Raw genomic sequence first — 20983 nt, 5'->3', positions numbered from 1 at the left:
ATGGGATAGGAGGTAATGTCCTATTGTGGATTAAAAACTGGTTGAAGGATAGGAAACAGAGAGTGGGGTTAAATGGGCAGTATTCACAATGGAGAAGGGTAGTTAGTGGGGTTGCTCAGGGGTCAGTGCTAGGACCGCTGCTCTTTAATATATTTATAAATGATTTAGAGATGGGAGTAACTAGCAAGGTAATTAAATTTGCTGATGATACAAAGTTATTCAAAGTCGTTAATTCGCGAGAGGATTGTGAAAAATTACAGAAGGACCTTACGAGACTGGGAGACTAGGCGGCTAAATGGCAGATGACATTTAATGTGAGCAAGTGTAAGGTGATGCATGTGGGAAAAAAGAACCCGAATTATAGCTACGTCATGCAAGATTCCACGTTAGGAGTTATGGACCAAGAAAGGGATAGTACATAGGTACATAAGTAATGCCATACTGGGAAAAGACCAAAGGCCCATCAAGCTCAGCATCCTGTCCCTGACAGCAGCCAATCCAGGTCAAGGGCATCTGGCAGCTTCCCAAGCATACAAACATTCTATACATGTTATTCGCGAAATTGTGGATTTTTCCCAAGTCCATTTAATAGCGGTCTACGGACTTGTCCTTTAGGAAACCGTCTAACCCTTTTTAAACTCTGCCAGGCTAACCGCCTTCACCACGTTCTCTGGCAACGAATTCCTGAGTTTAATTAATGGTTGGGTGAAGAAAAGGTTTCTCCTATTTGTTTTAAATGTACTACACTGTAGTTTCATCGCATGCCCCCTAGTCCTACAATTTTTGGAAAGTGTGAACAGACGCTTCACATCCACCTGTTCCACTCCACTCATTATTTTATAAACCTCTATCATGTCTCCCTTCAGCCGTCTCTTCTCCAAGCTGAAAAGCCCTAGCCTCCTTCGTCTTTCTTCATAGGGAAGTTGTCCCATCCCCGCTATCATTTTCGTCGCCCTTCGCTACACCTTTTCCAATTCCACTATATCTTTCTTGAGATGCGGCAACCAGAATTGTACACAATACTCAAGGTGCGGTCGCACCATGGAACGATACACTGGGTGTCGTTGTTGATAATACACTGAAACCTTCTGCTCAGTGTGCTGCTGTGGCTAGGAAAGCGAATAGAATGTTGGGTATTATTAGAAAAGATATAGAAAACAGGTGTGAGGATGTTATGATGCCATTGTATCGTATAGGAGACAAAAAATAACTTGTGATTTTTTTCATTATAAATAATTGCTGTAACCTGTTACAGCTCCAGAACACCCAAAATAATACAAACCAAATTAGCACATAGACTAGGAATTAGAAAAACAGTCTTGCCAAATCTGAAACACCACCCATGGGCTTTTTTTTACTAAGCAATGCTAGTGATTCCCCCACAGCAAATGTAATGAAGACCAGGGCCGTGCCTAGGGTCTCTTGCGCCCCCCTGCAGACCATCAGTTGGCGCCCCCCCCTGCAGACTATCAGTTCCCCAGCACTTTAAATTTACCTCTTTCCGCCTCCGACGTCTGCGCAGCATCAGTGAAAGCGCTGCCTGTCTGACGTCTCTGCACCAGCCTTCCCTTCGCTCGTTCGTTCCCTCTGTGTCCCGCCTTCTTCTGATGTCATTTCCTTGAGGCCGGGACACAGAGGGAACGAAGGAGCGAAGGGAAGGCTGGTGGAGAGACGTCAGACAGGCAGCGCTTTCACTGACGCTGCGCAGATGTCGGAGGCGGAGTGAGGTAAATTTAAAGCACCGGGGAATCGGGGATGGAGCGGAGGAGTAAGGTTTTTAAAAAACATACAACTATGGCGCGGTGCCCTTGAAGTCAGGCGCCCCCTGCGGTGCTTACTGCGCTTACCGCGCTTACCGTGTTGGCACGCCCTGATGAAGACCATAGAAATTGAATGGCCTTCATTGCAAGTGACACATGGAAATCGCTAGCACGGCTTAGTAAAAGGAGCCCAATGTGTTATCAAAATCTCAGAACCTAACAAAAAGATCCCTATTCAGACACTTGGCCTTGCAGTCTCTCTCAGAGACAGAACAGAGATAGCCCCTCTTCAAATAGGGGTAAAAATGAACCTGAAATCCTAGGCTCTGCATGTAGCATAATACCGGGAAAACAGAATGAAACACATTTTCTCCTGTACAGTGCAAAATAAGACAGCAGATGTTAATTCTCAAATTGGACATATTCCAAACACTAAAATGAAAATAAAATGATTTTTTTCTACCTTTGTTGTCTGGTGACTTTGTTTTTCTTATCATGTTGGTCCCAGTCTCTGGTTCTGCTGCTCATTACCTGTTCTCTTAACCCCTTTTCCAGGGCCTCCTGTCCATTTATTTCTTTACTCTTGTTATAATTCTGTTAGTCAGACAGGGGAATGCTTGGAATTGCTCCTGATTGGTCCGTCAGGGGCTGAACTGATGTCACTCTGATCTACTTAAGCTTACTTTTCCCTATAACCCCTGCTTTGGCATTATTTCTGTTCTGCTGAAGCTTTACCTGCGCTCTGTCTGAGCTATTTGCTCTGTGCTTTAGTGGGGTTTGATTACTTCTTACTTTGCCTGCAGTTTCTGTTCAGGGCCGTGCCAACACGGTAAGCGGAATAAGCACGGCAGGGGGGCGCCGTCCTCTGGGGGGGAGCCGCCGCACCATGCTTACCTCGCCCTCCCGCTCCCATTGCCCAACTGCCCGCCCTCTTCTCTCCCGCAAGATCCCTTTCCTTTTTTTTCTCCTTTTAAATTTACTTCCGTCCGGCAGCGCAGCATCAGTGAAGGAGGCGGCACTCCCGACGTGTCTAGCCTTCCTTTCGCTCAGTGTCCCGCCTTCTTCTGACATCAAGAAATGACGTAAGAAGAAGGCGGGACACTGAGCGAAAGAAAGGCTAGACACGTCGGGAGCACCGCCTCCTTCACTGACGCTGCGCCTGTGCTGCCGGACGGAGGTACATTTAAAAGAAAAAAAAAAGGAAAGGGATGTTGGGAGGGAGAAGAGGGCGGGCAGTTGGGACATGGGAGCGGGAGTGCAGGGGAGAGAGGAACATGGGTGCGAGGGCAAGGTTCATGGAAGGGAGATAGGGGAATTGCTGGATAGGGATGAATGGAGGGGGCAGGGGACAGAGGAGCATGGATGGGAGGGCAGGGCTCAGGGAGAGAGGAGAAATTGCTTAATAAGGATGGATGGAGGTAGGCAGGGAGAGAGGAGAAATTGCTTAATATGGATGAATGGAGGTGGACAGGGGACAGAGGAGCATGTATGGGAGGGCAGGGCCCAGGGAGAGAGGAGAAATTGCTTAATATGGATAGATGGAGGTGGGCAGGGGACAGAGGAGCATGGATGGGAGGGCATGGCTCAGGGAGAGAGAGGAATTACTGGATAGGGATGAATGGAGGGGATAGAGGAGCATGGATTGGAGGGCAGGGCTCAGGGAGAGAGGGGAATTACTGGATAGGAATGAATGGAGGGGCAGGGGATAAAGGAGCATGGATGGGAGGGAAGGGCTCAGGGAGAGAGGAGAAATTGCTTAATATGGATGGATGGAGGTGGGCAGGGGACAGAGGAGCATGGATGGACATGGATGGGATTGCAGGGCCCAGGGAGAGAGGAAAAATTGCTTAATATGGATGGATGAAGGTAGGCAGGGGACAGAGGAGCATGGATGGGAGGGCAGGGCTCAGGGAGAGAGCTCTTGTGCTACGTCATCTGATGAGTGTTATGGATGACCAGACTGGCAAGGATAAACCTGCTGTTGAACTGGCTCGTAATCTATCACTGTTAGATTCCCTACATATGCAGAAAGAAGCCTGGAATCATATTACACAGGCAACCATTGTGAACTGCTACAAGCGTGCAAGCTTTGTTAAGGATGTGGAGAGGGACGAAACAGATGCAGCTGTTGCAAACGTGTCTGATGAACAGGTTATTGACATCCCAGCCGGTGTTACTGAAGAGGAGTTTCATCGCTACGTAGCTGTTGATTATGATCTACAAACAGCTGACGACAGCACTGATGTTGAGATATGCGCCTACACACAGGCAACAATGGCTGATGATGAAACATAGGATGAAATGAGCAGAGAGGCACATGCTAACGAAATTCAACAATCTCCACCTGTCACTTTTGCAAGAGCTCTGGAGAGTCTCAACACCATGCGGGCCTATCTGGAGGCCACTGGATGTCAGTGCTATGACAGTTTTTATCATCTGGCAGACGTAGTCTATGGAACTCACAGACCCATTAGTGTACAGAGGACTATAACTGATTACTTCAAGTAAGCCTAATGTCAGTTTACGGAGACTGTATACTGTACATATAATAATAAACAGTACTGTACATATGTTTATCAGATGTCAAGCTTCTTTGGGTCACAACAGTTAAGTGCATGCATTTTTTTAGTCCCAGATCCTTGCACTTAAGTGGATTGCACTGTGTGTGTGTGTGTATATATATATATATATATATATATATATATATATATATATATATATATATATATATATATATATATATATATGGGATGGTGAACTGTAAATATAACTTTGTTTAATTACTGGCCCATGTATTTTTAATGTAAGATTGTACAGATGTCTCTTTTGTCTTACATGGCATTTAACAGATTTGTATTTTGTTTGTGTATTGTATACGATGGTTTAGATGACTTTTGCAGAAAACCAATGTTTTAAAATTAATAAATAAAATAAGTAACCTTATTTGGATAAATCGACTGAACGTTCATATATAGAAATGTGGATTTGACCCTATTAAATATTACCTTGTATAAATACGTCTTTCCACTGATTCTAAATACATATCATTACTTTAATTCTCATTAATGGCCTCTTTTACCAAACTGAGCTAGCGATTTCTGGCATGTCAATGCTGACAAAGCCCATTCACTTTGAATGGACTTTGTCAAAATTGCCACGTGGGAATCGCTTGCACGGTTTAATAAAAGAGGACCTAAATGCCTTGACCGTTTTGTGAAAAATGAAACGGGCCCTAGGAAGGCTCTCATCTAAGCGATTTCTCCTCTCTCCCCTGCCCTCCCCTCCATGTCCACTGATTCTCCCCTCCCCTCCCCTCCCCTCCCATCCCATCCATGTCCACTGATTCTCCTCTGCCCTGCCTTCCACTCCCATGTCCCACGATTCTCCCGTCCCCTCCAAGTCCAGTGATTCTCCCTTCCCCTTCCATCCCATCCAATCCATGTCCAGCCATTCTCCTCTGCCCTGCCCTCCCCTCCATGTCCAGTGATTGTCATCTGCCCTGTCATCCATGACCCGCGATTCTCCCCTCCCCTGCCATCTCATCCATGTCCAGCGATTCTCCCCTCCTCTCCCCTCCCCTCTCATCCCATCCCATCCATGTCCAGCGATTCTCCTCTGCCCTGCCCTCCCATTTCATTCCATCCAAGTCCAGTGATTGTCCTCTGCCCTCCCATTCCATCCCATCCATGGCCAGTGACTCTCGTCTAAGCTATTTCTCCTCTGGCCCGTGCCCTGCCCTCCTCTCCATGTCGAGTGAGTCTCCCCTTCCATCCCATCCTATCGATGTCCAGTGATTCCCCTCCCCTCCCTGTCCAGAGAGTCGCCTCAACTCCCACCTGCCTCCCTTTTAAGCACCCAAGGTGGAGTTGAACCCCAACCCTCACCTGCCCTTCATCATCTTCTACAACAGCCCTCTTGTCCTTTCTGCCGCCCTTCCTTAAAATCTTTAATTTTAGCTCAGGTTGCAGTGGCGGCAGTGAAAGTGGCAGGCTCGGCTTGCGTCGCCTCCAGCCTTCCCTTTCCTTCCCTCTCTGTGTCCTGCCCTCCTCTGACGTCATTTCATCTTTGCATGAGGGTGGAACACTGAGAGGGAAGGGAACGCTGGAGGCAATCTGATGTCAGCTCGTTTGCATGCTGTTACGAACCCAGCCAGCCAGTCATCCAGGAAGCAGTTTGACCAATTATTATATAGAGATTATCACAATAGCAAGGTGTGAATCATAACAGTATTACAGTACACAACACCCCTTTTCACAAATCAGATTTAATCACTCATAATAATTCAGTACAACAAATGAGTAAAGCTGTCAAGTAGATTCTCTGTCCTTAAATTCTTTGTTTCTGTCTCACCTCCTGGTTTCTGATTTTGTCATAGGTATAGCTTGACTGCTTCAGTTGGTGGGGAAGGGGGTAGGAAGAGGGCAAAATGGAGATTGTTGTTTTTTGTGGGAGGAGTGGTGTCTTTTCTTTCCCCTCCCTACAACTCAGATTCAAAGTTAATTACCAGGGGTGGGCACACTTTTCCTACCCCTCCTCTTTAGGCCTAAAGATATCACTCTTCCTTTCCCTCTGTTCCCTCAGCTTTTTCACTCGTTCTGCCTCTCCAAAGTCCATCTCTCTCTCTCTCTCTCTCCCTTCCTCCCTCCCACTATCACTTTAGAACTCCCTTCTTCCCCCTGTTCTCCAGCAAAATGCCTGACCGGGGGTCTCCAAATAGGTTGTATATTTCATGACAGGAATGAAGCTCAGACTCTCAGCTGTACTGTTAAGATTACCTCAGCACTTGCATTGTGTCCAAGAGAACCTCCTTCTGAAGTTTATAAGGTCTAATATCTACAAGCAAGTTATCATGGTGTGCTTTTGTAACCCGCGTCTCTCACTTAGCTGGATTAGGCTCTCTACTCTTCTCTGCGAGCTCACCTTGGGGTTCAGGAGACTGGGTATGAACAACTCAGTTCAGGCTCCCTCCAATTCCAGCCCAGGAACCACACAGTAGTCAGGAGAGTCAAGAAAATCAACTGAACTTTATTCAACAAATTGGAACCAAGTAAAGGTTGACATGATAGTCCTCAGCATACAGTTATGATGGCATCTCAGGCTTGATCTTATTGAGTCACGAAAGAAGATAACTTTTCCTTCTTGTATTATACATGTGTGCAAAACCCTTATGCCTGACCTGTACCCAGATAACACCCCACAGTCAGTTTCTCTGATGTAGCACAATTACCATCAGAGATTTGGATCCAGCATTACCATCCTAGTCTTTCAGAGACTTACCCTGAAAGAAATCACCAGTCGCAGGTAGACAGCGTCTAACCCTTGATCCCGGTTTGTGGCAAGACTCCCCAATCTCAGCCCACAGTTCGGCTCCTCTGTTGGCTAAAGAAATGAACAGCAATGACCCTGATCCTGCTCTACAATCAGGGCTGGCTCAGCAGGTACCTCTCTTTCCACTGGATAACTTGGCGGGGGTATAGAAGTTCTCAAACACAGGCTACCAAGGACAAATTTATTGTACTCCCTTATATAATAATTACCAGATCCATCTCACACTGTGATTCCACAAATCAGGGCACTCTCAAGTGCTAGATGGATTCATGACTTTTCCCTGCTGGGTTCCTTCCACCCAGGGCTCCATTCATCAGTCCCAATATAGCAAGGGGTTACACTTGGAAATTTCTTGGCACTCAGAAGTGTTAGAAATACCTCTGTATCTTCCTGCCATATTTTCATGATTTCTGATTCCATTTTTTCATTTTAGAATCTTCTTTTTCTCCACACATAGCACAAAACAGCCATTTAGTACTAACTGAACTATTATCAATACTTAACATGTGCTGTGCTCCCATACCACAATGTTTGGCTTTCATGCATCAAGCTTATTATTGGTGGGAATATCTCAGGTGATCAAAACTTGTTCATTCTCTACAATTCTGTCATGGTCATATCACATAGTTAAATCATTTTATATATTTTTGAGTGAATGACCTAGAGATGGGAGTAACTAGTGAGGTAATTAAATTTGCTGATGACACAAAGTTATTCAAAGTCGTTAAATCACAGGAGGATTGTGAAAAATTACCAGAGGACCTTACGAGACTGGGAGACTGGGAGACTGAGCGTCTAAATGGCAGATGGCGATTAATGTGAGCAAGTGCAAAGTGGTGCTTGTGGGAAAGAGGAACCCGAATTATAGCTACGTCATACAAGGTTCCACGTTAGGAGTCACGGACCAAGAAAGGGATCTAGGTGTCATCGTTTATGATACGTTGAAACCTTCTGCTCAGTGTGCTGCTGCGGCTAAGAAAGCAAATAGAATGTTAGATATTATTAGGAAAGGAATGGAAAACAAAAGTGAGGACGTTATAATGCCTTTGTATCGCTCCATGGTGCGACCGCACCTCGAATATTGTGTTCAATTCTGGTCACCGCATCTCAAAAAAGATATAGTGGAATTTGAAAAGGTGCAGAGAAGGGCGACAAAAATGATAAAGGGGATGGGACGACTTCCCTATGAGGAAAGGCTAAAGTGGCTAGGGCTCTTCAGCTTGTAGAAAAGACTGCTGAGGGGAGATATGATAGAGGTCTATAAAATAATGAGTGAACTTCAACGGGTAGATTTGAAGCGTCTGTTCACGCTTTCCAAAAAATCTAGGACTAGGGGGCATGCGATGAAGCTACAATGTAGTAACTTTAAAATGAATTGGAGAAAATGTTTCTTCACTCAACGTGTAAGTAAACTCTGGAATTCGTTGCCAGAGAATGTGGTAAAGGTGGTTAGCTTAGCGGAGTTTAAAAACGTTTGAACGGCTTCCTAAAGGAAAAGTCCATAGACCGTTGTTAAGTTGACTTAGGGAAAATCCACTATTTCTGGGATAAGCAGTATAAAATGTTTTGTACATTTTGGGGATCTTGCCAGGTTTGGATTGGCCTGGATTGGCCACTATTGGAAATAGGATGCTGGGCTCGATGGACCTTTGGTCTTTCCTAGTATGGCAATACTTATGTATGTACTTATGGTACCTTAATTTGCCTTTCTGTATACAGGCTTTCACACATCAACAGATTGCAACTAATAATAATATACAATTGTTTGCAGTTGTGTGCTTTAGAATCTGCATGTTAGTTTTACCATATTTTTCAATGCTGACTATGAACCAGCTTGTCCTTAGATCACTATCCCATGCTGCAATTATCAGTCTTTCTTCATTAGGTTTATGTTCACCTCTTCTTATCCATTCATATGTCAGATTTTGATCTATTTATGGCTTCTGAATATACTCACTACATTCTCCATAACATCGGCACTTGAACCATTCCAACGTTTCACAGCAATTATTCTCCCATCAGTAAAAAATCATCTCACAGGCATTAATATTTACAAATTAATGTGGCAATGCATTGGCCACAGTATTATTAAAGAAAACACCCAAATAACTCATGTAACATACAATTAACATATCTGCATAAACATGTAACAAAAGATAAAATGCCCAGAGCAGTCTATTACACCCTCCCCCTCACCTCGATGGCTAGTTGGAAATGAACTAGCCCCCTACTTAATGACAACGAGTAAGTAATGATAGCAGTCATAACATGAGCCACAGTGTCACTGAGTCACGCCAAATAATAGCATGACCAGAGGTGCTGCTGAATCATACCAACCCTCACGGTGGTGTCACCCATGAGAGTTTGAACCCCAATTACAATATGTATTTTTTACATTTGTTTTATTTTCATGACCACTTCTACTGATTCCACCTACTGCTCCACACCAAAGCCCAACCTCCCCTTTGCTGCAGTGTCCTGCCCCCTTTCACAGTGCCCTATAAGTGCAAAGGTCCCCTTCAGAAACTATTCCCCAATCATTGCACCACATCACCCCCTACCAAAATTTTTCCCTCAACACGTACATGGATGAGGGTGAGGGGGATTAAAATGGGTAGCTGGCACTCCTTACCATATCCCCACTCAATCCCTTTTACACAACCCTAAATGTCCTCATTGCCCACCAAATTGCCTTCCCTTGTGCCTGCATCTTAGATAACTGGTAACTGCCCATTCTCTGTTCCTGTTTCTACCCTCTATGCCTACTCGTAATTCTCCTATCTCGCCTTCCCACTCTGTACATTGTTAATACTTCTCCCCCCCCCCCCCCACACTACCTTCATCTCCCTCATCTTTTTTACCCTCATTAGAAGGTGTCTAGGCCTTAGACGATGTTATCAGCTCTTCAGCTTTAATTCTGATGGCTCTCTTGTCTTTGCATTTAGACAATTGTTGTCTAAATGCAAAGACAAGAGAGCCCTCAGAATTCTCTTTTTTTGCTAGCCTGGTTCTGTGAAGGTTCTTTATTGTTGGTGCTATAATAAAGTGGTGTTATCTGCAACCCCCAGTTTGAGAGTTCTTCATCATCCTCTACTTCTTTGGTGTCTCCCTGCTTCTATACCTCTATACTTTTTGAGCATTTAAGTCAATTGTAGCATTCAGTCTGCCTGTATGTCTACAATAGCATACCTGATTTTGATGGATGGCTTACTATCTGGATGTATCTCTGTGACATCATTTCAATTAATAAGATTTGAAGCTATGGTACATGACCCTGTCAAGAGCCCATCAATAAGACTACGTTAGTAGTCTCTTTTCTGACCATCTCTGATCATGATATGGCATTAATATTTTTCTTTAGGGAATAATTTATATCTTTCTTTGTCATAATGATTTATGTTTATTTGTAATTTTCCCTAGGACACAGGAAGTCAGAAAGGATGTCTTACAAATATATTCCAGAGCTTTAGCTATGAGAACAACCTTTCAAAAATATATATCGTAGGAAATGCTCTGTTCAGTTTAGAGGAAAAGATTTTGTGGCTCAGTTTCAAAAGAGATAGACATCTAAAAAGTGTCATAAAGTATCATTTGGATGAATGTCTTCTCAAAACATCTAATTTGGTATATTTGAAACCTGTTTGCAGCCGTTTATCTATGCAATTCTTATGTAGTGCATCTAAAGCACGAGGGGGTGTGTTGAGGCCTTTCAAAGGTGGGATTAGGGTGTGCCATAATGGAACAAAGTCAAAACATGTAGGGCAAAAAGCTTCACCATTTTGGTCTAGACCTGTTTTTCTAATGAATACGACACAAAAAGGTTCCCTAAATGACCAAATAACCACTGGATGGATTCAGGAATGACTTCCCTAACTCCCCCAGTGGTCACTGACCCCCCTCCTACGTCCAAACAATGAGAATAAAAATATTACTCACCAGCCTATATGACAGCCTCAGATGTTATAGCCAGATCCATTGGAGCAGCATGCTGGTCCCTGGAGTAGTCTAGTAGTCAGTGCAGTGTAGTGTAGTGTAGACAGGTGGACCCCGACCTATACCTCCCCTTACCTGTTACACTTGTAGTGGAAACTGTGAACCATCCAAAACTCACTAACAACCCATTGTACCCACATATAGGTGTCCCCTTCACCCATAAGGGCTATTATAGTGGTGTACAGTTGAGGGGTAGTGGGTTTTGGGGGGATTTTAGAGGACTCAGCAGACAAGGGAGCAGCAGTGAGTTGTGTACCTGGGAGCATTTATATGAATTCCACTGCAGTGCCCCTAAAGTGCCCCATTGCTTTCCTGGGATGTCTTAGGAACCAATCTGCTAAACATGCTGGCCCCTCCTATATCCAAATGGCTTGATTTTGTATGTTTTTAACTTGTATGGTTTTTGTTCAAAAATAGCCTAAAAATCTAAATGCACAAAGCACAAAACCTTGTTCAAAATAGTATTAAAAAAAAAGATAAACTTTTTTCTTTTTTAAAAAATGGTTACATTTGCTATTTGGATTTGGGACAGCACACAACAAACAAAAACAAACCATAGAATTTTAGGAGAAAGCAGATCACCAATTAGGCCAGTGTTTAACCTAGAAGGAACGCAACACCTGTGACATAAAATGAACCAAAAATGACCAACATAAGGGAATGGGTCATCTTCTACCTGATACTACTATGGATAATTGAACTGCAAGCTACAGCGCTTAACAAATGGAACAAAATACCGGTACTTATATCAGAAAGACAGTACCCCTACAATCTACTAGAAGTGCAGTACCACAAAAAACAAACAAACCCAAAAACCCAGGAAATTACATACCAACATATGATGAAAAGATTAGTCTGAACAAAAACCAAAATGAACATAAAACCTACTAGATGATATTTACCTGCACCTAGAAAACCAGCAAGACCATAATACTAGAAACGTATGAACCTTCCTGACCCAATGGGACTTCAAAACACTACAAGGCACATCATCCAACACAAAAGGTCATCTACTAGACTTACTTGCCTACAGATTCTCGATGGAAAACAACCACAAACTAGAAAATCACAAATGGGAAGAAGTGATATGGTCAGATCACAACAAACTCAAATTCACATTTCAATGAAAACAAAACAGCAAGAAAAGAGACGCCAAAAAAATCACATAATTATCTAATCAGAGGAATGGTGGACAACCACACCTTCTGGCAAACAGTGCTGCATGAACAAATAAACATATCACCCAACAACATCCACTTCATGAGTAAAAGGGACAAACTAAGCACAAACACACTGAACAAAATAGCACCACTTAAAACAAAAACAACATGTAAGAAACAACCACGCACATGGTTCAATGGTGAGGTACGAGAAGTGAAAAAACTGTTCAAGAAACTAAAAAGATACTGGGCCAAAACCAAATCTGACTTAAACAAAACCGAATGGAGGAAAGCAATACGAAAATATAAACACAAGTGAAAAAGAGAAAAAGCTGGATACTACAGCACATACATGAGCCAAAATCAGATTAATATGAAAAAAGTGTATAAACTCATGAATAACTTACTAAACACCAAAACTCTACTAGCATGAAATGAAAGACCATCAACTGCGAACGAGCTTGCAAAATGATTTGAAGAAAAAATAACTAACCTATGCTCAAACCTAGCCAAAATATATACATCCATCAGGGACTTTCTAAACGATTGCGAGTACAAAACAAAAAAACAACTTATCAAGGCAGACAAAACGTGGACATCATTTACGATACCTACCACCAAATCAGTTAAAACAATGCTAACAAAATACGCACGTGCTAACTGCCTACTGGACAAGTGTCCCAACTACCTGATGAAGAATCCACCAGACTGGTTCATCAACTGCCTCATCAAACACATAAAATACATATTTTTAAAAGGTCAATTCCCCCCGAACAAAGGCAACATCATACTGACCACAATCCCCCAAAATGCAACGAATAAGATCAATGAACTCACAAATTATAGACCAGTGGCGTGAATACCTCTATTGACCAAAATGATGGAGGGCTTAGTAGCTCAACAACTAATGGAATACCTAGTAAAAACTTCTCAATCCTCCAAAATTCACAATCAGGCCACTACACAGCACTGAAACTGTCTTAACTACCCCCAGTGCTAAATAGAAAATATTTTTGACATGTGGGAAAAGTCCACAGATGCCAACACTACCGTGGAACACCCGAATGTGTCCCGTGGTAGTGCATTTCCCCGCATGCTAATGCTTACTGCACCTTAGTACAAGGACCCCTCAATGTTTTCAAAGACATAAAAGTGACAAAGTGCATATGATATCTAAGGAAGAGGAAGGAATATTAGATGGTATGAATGGGCAGACTGGATAAGTCATATGGTATTTATCTATCATTATTTTCTAAGTTTCAATGCATGGCTTAAAGATGTCACTAATTCTAATTAAATCATCAAAGCAAGAAGATTACACTGAGAAATATGCACCTTACCTTTGGGCCAAAAATTAAGAGAAATGTCATAATTAAATGAGTGATTCTGAATTCCTATTTGCTCATCAAGAACTCCATCAAAGCATTCCTGAAACTGATGTGGCACAGGGAGGAGCATTACTTGTGTATATAAATGGCACAATCACACAGATAAGACCAAAGACTCACAGATCCACTCTCCTTATTCTTCATTACTGTAGAGAGATAGAGAGAATCATGTCTGCCAAGGGTGGTAGTGGTGCAGGACAGTGCAATCAGCAGACAACATGCCAACAGAATCAAGGCAACAACTCATGCCAAAATAAAGGTCAAACCTATGATCGTAAGTTGCATTTTATTTTAAGATAATGATTCTTGCTTCTACTCTTGATATAATTTGCAATTATCTTCCTAAGATAAAGGGGTAATATTTCATTTTAAGCATATCCTTAATGACAAGGTCCTGAATCAATGGCCCTATAACAGGATGACACACTGCTAGGTAGGAAACATGGATTCAGTTTGTAAGCTTGGATTCAGCTCCTCAGGGTAGCTTTTATAGTCTCTGAGAGGAAGGATGATATAGCTGTATCTGAAAGAGTAACACATGTTATCAAGATGTAAGGTGCATGCATGACACTAGGTTCCAGAATGAGTTATTGTCTGCATTTTCTGTCTAAAGATAGTAGCTATGATAGCTTGTAGAAATAGAGAAGGTAAAGTAAGGGAGAAGGCAGGGGAGGCTGGATAGTGGTAACGGGGAAGGGGGAGGAGGACAGAGAAGGGGAAGGAGAACATTGTATGCATTTGCATCTCCATTCTGCCCTTTCATTCTTACACAGTACAAGATAGATTACTATTAAATAAGCAGAAAACAAAAAATTATAGGTAGACAATCCTAAAGATTCACAGACTCACAGTCTTTATTCTGTTCTATTCTATGTTATCAGAAACCTCTACAACTGGTCAGGGCAGTGCCTGTGGAGGACAGAGTCAGAGCTCACAGAACACTCAGATTGGAGTTAATTCCTGCCAACAGAAAGGTCAAGTCTCTGGACGTAAGTTTTAATTCATTGCAATAGTTTTTCCTCAGAAATTATTTAAGCATTATTGTGCGATTCTTAGAAATGTTTGCATTTGTAGAATTATAGTTCTTTTTCTGATCTTTATCTTTAGAAACATCTATATCAAACCAGGGCAGTGGCTGTGGAGGACAGAGTCAGAGCTCACAGAGCTCTCAGGTTGGAGTTAATTCTTGCCAACAGAAAGGTCAAGTCTCTGGGCGTAAGTTTTAATTCATTGCAATACTTTTTCCTCAGAAATTATTTAAGCATTATTGTGCGATTCTTAGAAATGTATGCATTCATAGAATCATACTTCTTTTTCTGTTCTATATCTTCAGAAACATCTACATCTGGCCAGGGAAGTACCTGTGGAGGACAGTGGAGCCAGAGCTCACAGAATTCTCAAGTTAAAGTAAATGACTCCTGCCAACAGAAAAGTCAAGTCTCTGGACGTAAGTTTTAATTTATTAGAATCATTTTTCCCATACAAGCTATTTGTAAACTACTATATCTTTGAGGATGTCTGCATTCTTAGACATTAAAATATTTTAATACATGGATAGATAGTTTTATTACTGACAAAGTAATTTTATTTAATTTTATTCAGGGTTAAAAGTTCATATTTTAAAATGTAAAATAACCTCAATATTTTTAATGTGATATCATTTTTCATGATTTGCACTGTTATATACACTTTGAACCTTTAATCTTGAATGAAATTTATTTAACTTATAAATCTTCTACATAGTTTAAATGCATCTTTTATAATTCATTATTGACCCAAAGCTTGTTTCAGCTCCTCTATAAAGCATGAATTTGGAATATTGCATTAGTAGTTTTTATAATTCCTGGAAGAAAGCGAAACCTGTCACTAAATGATGAAATCTACTACTGAGATTCAGGAGACAAAATATGTAATTTGTTCTTTTGACCATTGATTATAGTTATGAATATTTGGCTATCCTATAAAAATGTACAAATGAGGAGTGAACTTCAGGAATTTGTGAAAATAAGGTTCTTCCATAGCAGGACTGTACAGAATTACACTTCTTATTCTGTTCCACTTTATTTTACAGAAACATCTACATCTAGCCAGGGCAGTAGCTGTGGAGGTCAATGGAATCAGAGCTCCCAGAGCTCTCAGGTTGGAGGTGGCTCCTGCCAACAGAGTAGTCAAGTGACTGGACGTAAGTGTTAATGCATTATAAAAACTGTTCCATAGAAAATGTTTGGTCCACAGCACTGTTTGAGTAGTGAAGGGGCAGTTTAGAGCAGAAGTGAGGAATAGCTTGGATTTACTTTGTTAGTGGCAATATTTATTTATATACTTATTATGACATTTTTACCCTGCATTTTCCTAGGAAAGCTAAGGTTCAATGCGGCTTACATAAGAAATTAAGAAGAAGCATTACAAGATAATTAATATTAAGACAATAATACAACTATTTAAAAAATATTTTCATATTAGCTGAACACAGATCTAAAGAAGTGGATTTTAAGTAAGCTTCTAAATGACATATAATTCACTGAATGTCTGATTTACTTGGGTAATGAGAATTTGGAAGTTTGGTAAGAAAAATTAGTATTATGGATAGTTGTTGTTGGTGGTGGTGGTGGTGGGTTTTTTTTTTTTTGTTAAGTTATTCAGTCTGTTAACCACAATTAAGTGGATAAAGTTAGGATTGCAAAAATACTCTCCTTACTTCATTCGCTGAGCTACCTAGGCACCAGTCTGAATATTGACTGGTGCCTGGTTAACTTGTGTGCGCTACGCTCAAATATGACTCATCATTGAACATCAGGCCTTAATTCAGCCTGTGGCTATAAGTGGCTTAAAACACTGATCACAGTAAGTTGAATATCAGCCCCATAGCATGTCTCTTCTGGTCAATATTTTTATTGTGATGGAGCATGGAGGAAAACTTCAGATAGTTCTGAAAACAAGACTAAAGTATCTTAAAAATCACACTTCCTACTGTTGTTCTTTATGTCTCTAGAGTCAAGCTCATCTTCCAAGGGTGGAAATGGAGGAGGACAATGTGGCCAAACATCACAAGGTGGAGATTGTGATTCATTCGAAACTAAAAGCCAAGGTAATGATCTCAAGTTTAATTTCATCTATATTAATGACGTATTTGTTATATGGAAACATGACCTCTAGTAGCCCTTTTGAACAAGATGCCCAGAAGACAAAGGAAGGTAGGTCTGGGGGCCTTTGGGAGCATGGGATAACTTCTGAGGCCGTTTAGGTTGGGGGGACTCCCAAGATAATTGTGTATCTCCCCTTTTATGAAGTAGTGCATGAGTACTAGGCTGGAACTCTGAAGCTTGATGCTTCCGGGATGGTAAAATAACACTGTCTTTTACCAGCTAGAATGTAGTTTAAGGCATTTAGTGCAAGCCACATTATGGAATTTCCATAGTAATGAGGTGTTTTGCATATTTTTGAATGCCCTGCCTCTTGTTTCTATTTACTCCGCAGAGACTTCACTAACCTTGTGTTATATTAATCTAAACTGTGTTAGGACAAATCATGCTCATTATAGCTTTAACACAGCCTGATAACTTAAGGGTTGAAGTTACAAGTTTACGTTGATTTTCCAGTACATTACAATTTCAAACAATTCTACTCTGAGCACATAAATAATGTAACAAACAGAAAGAGCTAAAAAAAAATATGTGTAGAGTGTAGAAAGTACTAAGGTGGTGTTAATCACACTTGTCAGATGAGAACTTTTCTGTTTTTCAGTGTCAGCTAACATTCAGGGATACTTGCCCTCTGTGACCTCAGAAATTGCTTCTTGAAATACAGTTAAAAATAAGTTGTAAACTATTGAACATGACAGAACATAACAGAGCTAAAATAAAAGTCGGCTTTTGCATTTATAACTGTTTTTCATTTCTTAATTTTGAGCTGTTTATTCTGAGGTCATCTCTCAGGCCAAGGGTTCTTCCTATGTTTATGGTTGATGAAATAAGTGGATTCCTTTAGATGTTATCATCTAAAAAGCAACTAGGGGTCCTTTTACTAAGCGGCGGTAAGCACTAATGCGTGCTTACATCACGGTAAAAGGCACTACTATCATGGGGTGCACTCAGGTGTCCCATGGTAGTTCTGGGATTGGCGCATGTCAATTCTGCTCTAGAAAATGTAAAATATTTTTTTAGTAGGGGGGGCTATTTGAGGCAGAGTTTAGACATGTCCCACGCTAATCAGCAAATCTTCGCAAGCTGCTGGTTTTCAAGGGTCCAGCTTGGGAACCCTAATCACCTAGTAAATAGATGATGGTAAGGGCTCTCACTCTACTATCTGTTATGATTCTGCTAGACAGGCAGGGGAATGACTGGGACTCACCTCTGATTGGCCTATTAGGGATTGAGCTGACGTCTGAGGCAGCAGATGTCAAGTCAGATCTATTTAAACCTACCTCTCCCTACAGCCTATGCTTTAGCATTAACTCCTGTCAGCTGAGCACCTTGCCCTCTCTCTGTCTATGCTAGTAGCACATTGTGCATCCATTGGAGTTTGCTTACCCTTCTCGTTGCTTGTAGCTTCTCTGTGTGCTGGTTGTTCCCAGCGTGTGCTTGATTGTTTCCCTAGTCTAGCTGCGCTCCTTGATTACCTGTCTTCCGTGCAGCTGTGGGTGCTCTGTTTGCTCTGTCTCTGTGTGCAGATGAGTTCTGGTAAGAACATGGTTTGTATTTCCCCTTTTTTAGCTTTAAACATTTGACTGCATTGTAAGCCCTGCTTCTTCCTGACTTGAGTGTTTAAAGCAGCCCTTCCCTTTAGCCTGCTTTAACTCTTTGTCTGCTGTGTTTGTCTCCTGATTATTGTGAGCATTGCTCCTTATCTGATTGGTGTATGTAAAGGCAGCTTTCCCTGTTTACTTGCTTTTCCCTTTGTCTCTAATGTCTGTTATTTGACTCTGTAGCACAGCCTTGTGTATTCTTATGAGTGGTTTCCCTTTACCTTTGAGTCCTGAATGGCCAGCCTTGGGTATTCTTGTGAGTGAATTCCCTTGACCCTTGAGTGCGGAGTGGCACAGTCTTGTGTATTCCTATAAGTGTTTTCCATTTAACCTTGAGTGCTGTGTAGCACAGCCTAGTGTATTCCTATAGGTGGCTTCCCTTTTCCCTTGGGTGCTGTGTGGCACAGCCTAGTGTTTTGAGTGCTGTATGGTACAGCCTAGAGTGTTCCTGTGGAGCTTCGCTCTTGTAGAGTCTGTGTCCTGTTCTGTCCTCGGCTTTCTCCTTTTCCCTGTGGGCTTTGCCTCTGCTACCTTTGTGTGCAATCTCTTCCCCTGGTCGTATCCTGTACCTGCCAGCTTTTTGTCTGTTGCCCTTCCTTTGTGTCACTATCTAGTACTGTGTGCATTGCATGTGCTCCAATCCCTTTTGGGACCCCTCATTGTTCTTTTCCCCTTCCCTAGTGTATGACTCGGTTCCAGTTTGGCCATGAGGCCCTTATACTTGGACTCTGTATGAGTGAGTTCCCGTTCGGCCGTGAGGCTAGGTGATTGTCCTGAGTGTACGGGGCTTTGTGGCCATGGTATTGCTTAGCGCCTGTTTGGTCCACCCTAGGCCTTGGCCAAGGTTTTTCCTAAGCCTCGGCCTAGGCACAAGGGCTCACAAACAGTTTAACACTATCCATATGCTAATTTGGAAATTAGCATGTGGCCATTAATGTAAAAAACAACATTGCGGCCATTTTACCCTCCCAGTAAAAGTGGCCTCAACGTGTGGGAAATCCACACACTAAAAATAACACAGGCAACTTCTTAGTGCAGCTTAGTAAAAGGGTTCCTCTCTAACTAACTAACTAACTAACTAACTAACTAACTAACTAACTAACTAACTAACTAACTAACTAACTAACTAACCAGAATGTATTTGTAATTATATCATATATTGAATGAAGTATTAGTAAGTATGCAGGGAGCCTGAGGAGTTTGATAGGTTATAGTTCCACTGATTTTCTGATTCTTGTTCCAGGTGGATGTCAAAACACAGACCAGCAGCAACAATGCACAGGTGGAGCAAAGAAGTGAAAAAGCAACACTGAAAATCCACTTTCCAAAAATCAGCATCAAGCATGTTACCCTCTTTATTTAATTTGGCAATCATTCTGATTTCAAAAGATTGATCTTTAATGTTAATTCCAAACATTGTCTTGTAATCAGAAACAATCTGTGCACTCCATATGATTTCACTGATATATTAAAACAATCCTAATAACTGAAGCATATCATAATTGTCTGCACATCTCTTTTTTTTACAAACCTATGAATTTTTAAAACCCAAGCCTGGGTTCTGAGGGCTTCTTTCACAGCCGTGGTCAAACATATGTTACAGTAAGCTTTTGGAGGTGAATCACCAACTGTGTAAGGCTGACCAGCCCCCTCAATAGAAGATATTAATGACTAATTTCAAACACATATTTGTCATATACTTAAGAAAACATACAATTTTCTGTTATTGTTTACAACTCATATTCTAAGCATTGTCAAGATGAGGCTATTGTGAAGATGAAGCTCCCACCTCAGGATCCCACGACCCTCTTTCACTCAGGGTGAGCTGGTTCTCAGTATGCAGATTTTATGCAAATTATTCTACTACCCCTTTCTGCTCAGGGTGACCTGCTTCTCAAAGGCAAACACAGTCAGGTCTCACCAACAGGATATTCTCTTACAAATCTTTTATTGCCCCTTCCTGGGGCACACTTCTTCCAGCTTAAAACACTTTTACAAGCTTAAACAGTCCTTCCAGCTTAAACATTTCTTCCTAGTCAGTTCAATCTTCCAGCTTAAGCACCTGGACACTCAGTCCTTCCTTGTAACATGAACACCCCAGTCCTTCCTTGTAACCCGGACACCCAGTCCGTCCTTGTAACACACAGTTCTTATCCCTGGCACTCTAGGGCCTTCTTACCCCAGCCAGCTTCCTTGCTTTGCACACAGTTCACCACCAGTCCAAAGGGCTCAGCCAGTACTTCACATGGGGACCTCCTGCTTCAGCTACCAGCTCTCTTCTACCGCTGCTAGCTCTCCTCTCCCCCTCACCACTCAGGTGGGGTATTAAGTGTTTAATGGCCAAACAGGACCCAGCCCATAACCTGCTGCACCTGTTTCCACCTCCAGGACTCTCCTCGGTCCTAGCGACCTCCAGCTATACCTCCCCTTACTGGCTCCCTTCAGCAACTCACCCAGCCCTTCTCCCTGGACATTTTAGGGGAACAGCACCCTCTAGGTGCCTAACCAGGGTAGGACAGCCTCTCCCTTCTCACAGCATGAAAGAGCAAGATGTAGACCATAATTTTGACTCCAGTAAAGATTGGTTCATTGACAGCAGAAGAATATTTA

General features: G+C 42.0%; 1 protein-coding gene across 1 annotated transcript in view; it reads left to right on the top strand.

Annotated features, from left to right (window-relative positions):
- LOC115471283 (loricrin-like) overlaps positions 1 to 19844 on the top strand; it is a 72662-nt gene extending 52818 nt beyond the window's left edge. The window contains exons 13-16 of the mRNA XM_030204985.1: positions 14963 to 15076; positions 15701 to 15811; positions 16622 to 16717; positions 19617 to 19844. Coding sequence (XP_030060845.1) covers positions 14963 to 15076; positions 15701 to 15811; positions 16622 to 16717; positions 19617 to 19672 — 377 coding nt within the window. The 3' untranslated portion in view covers positions 19673 to 19844. The remainder of the gene's footprint in view (positions 1 to 14962; positions 15077 to 15700; positions 15812 to 16621; positions 16718 to 19616) is intronic.
- The last annotated feature ends 1139 nt before the right edge of the window (positions 19845 to 20983 follow it).

This window comes from Microcaecilia unicolor, chromosome 5, assembly GCF_901765095.1.
Source record: "Microcaecilia unicolor chromosome 5, aMicUni1.1, whole genome shotgun sequence".
In the NCBI taxonomy this organism is placed as follows: Eukaryota; Metazoa; Chordata; class Amphibia; order Gymnophiona; family Siphonopidae; genus Microcaecilia; species Microcaecilia unicolor.
This window is presented reverse-complemented; position numbering and strand designations above follow the sequence as displayed.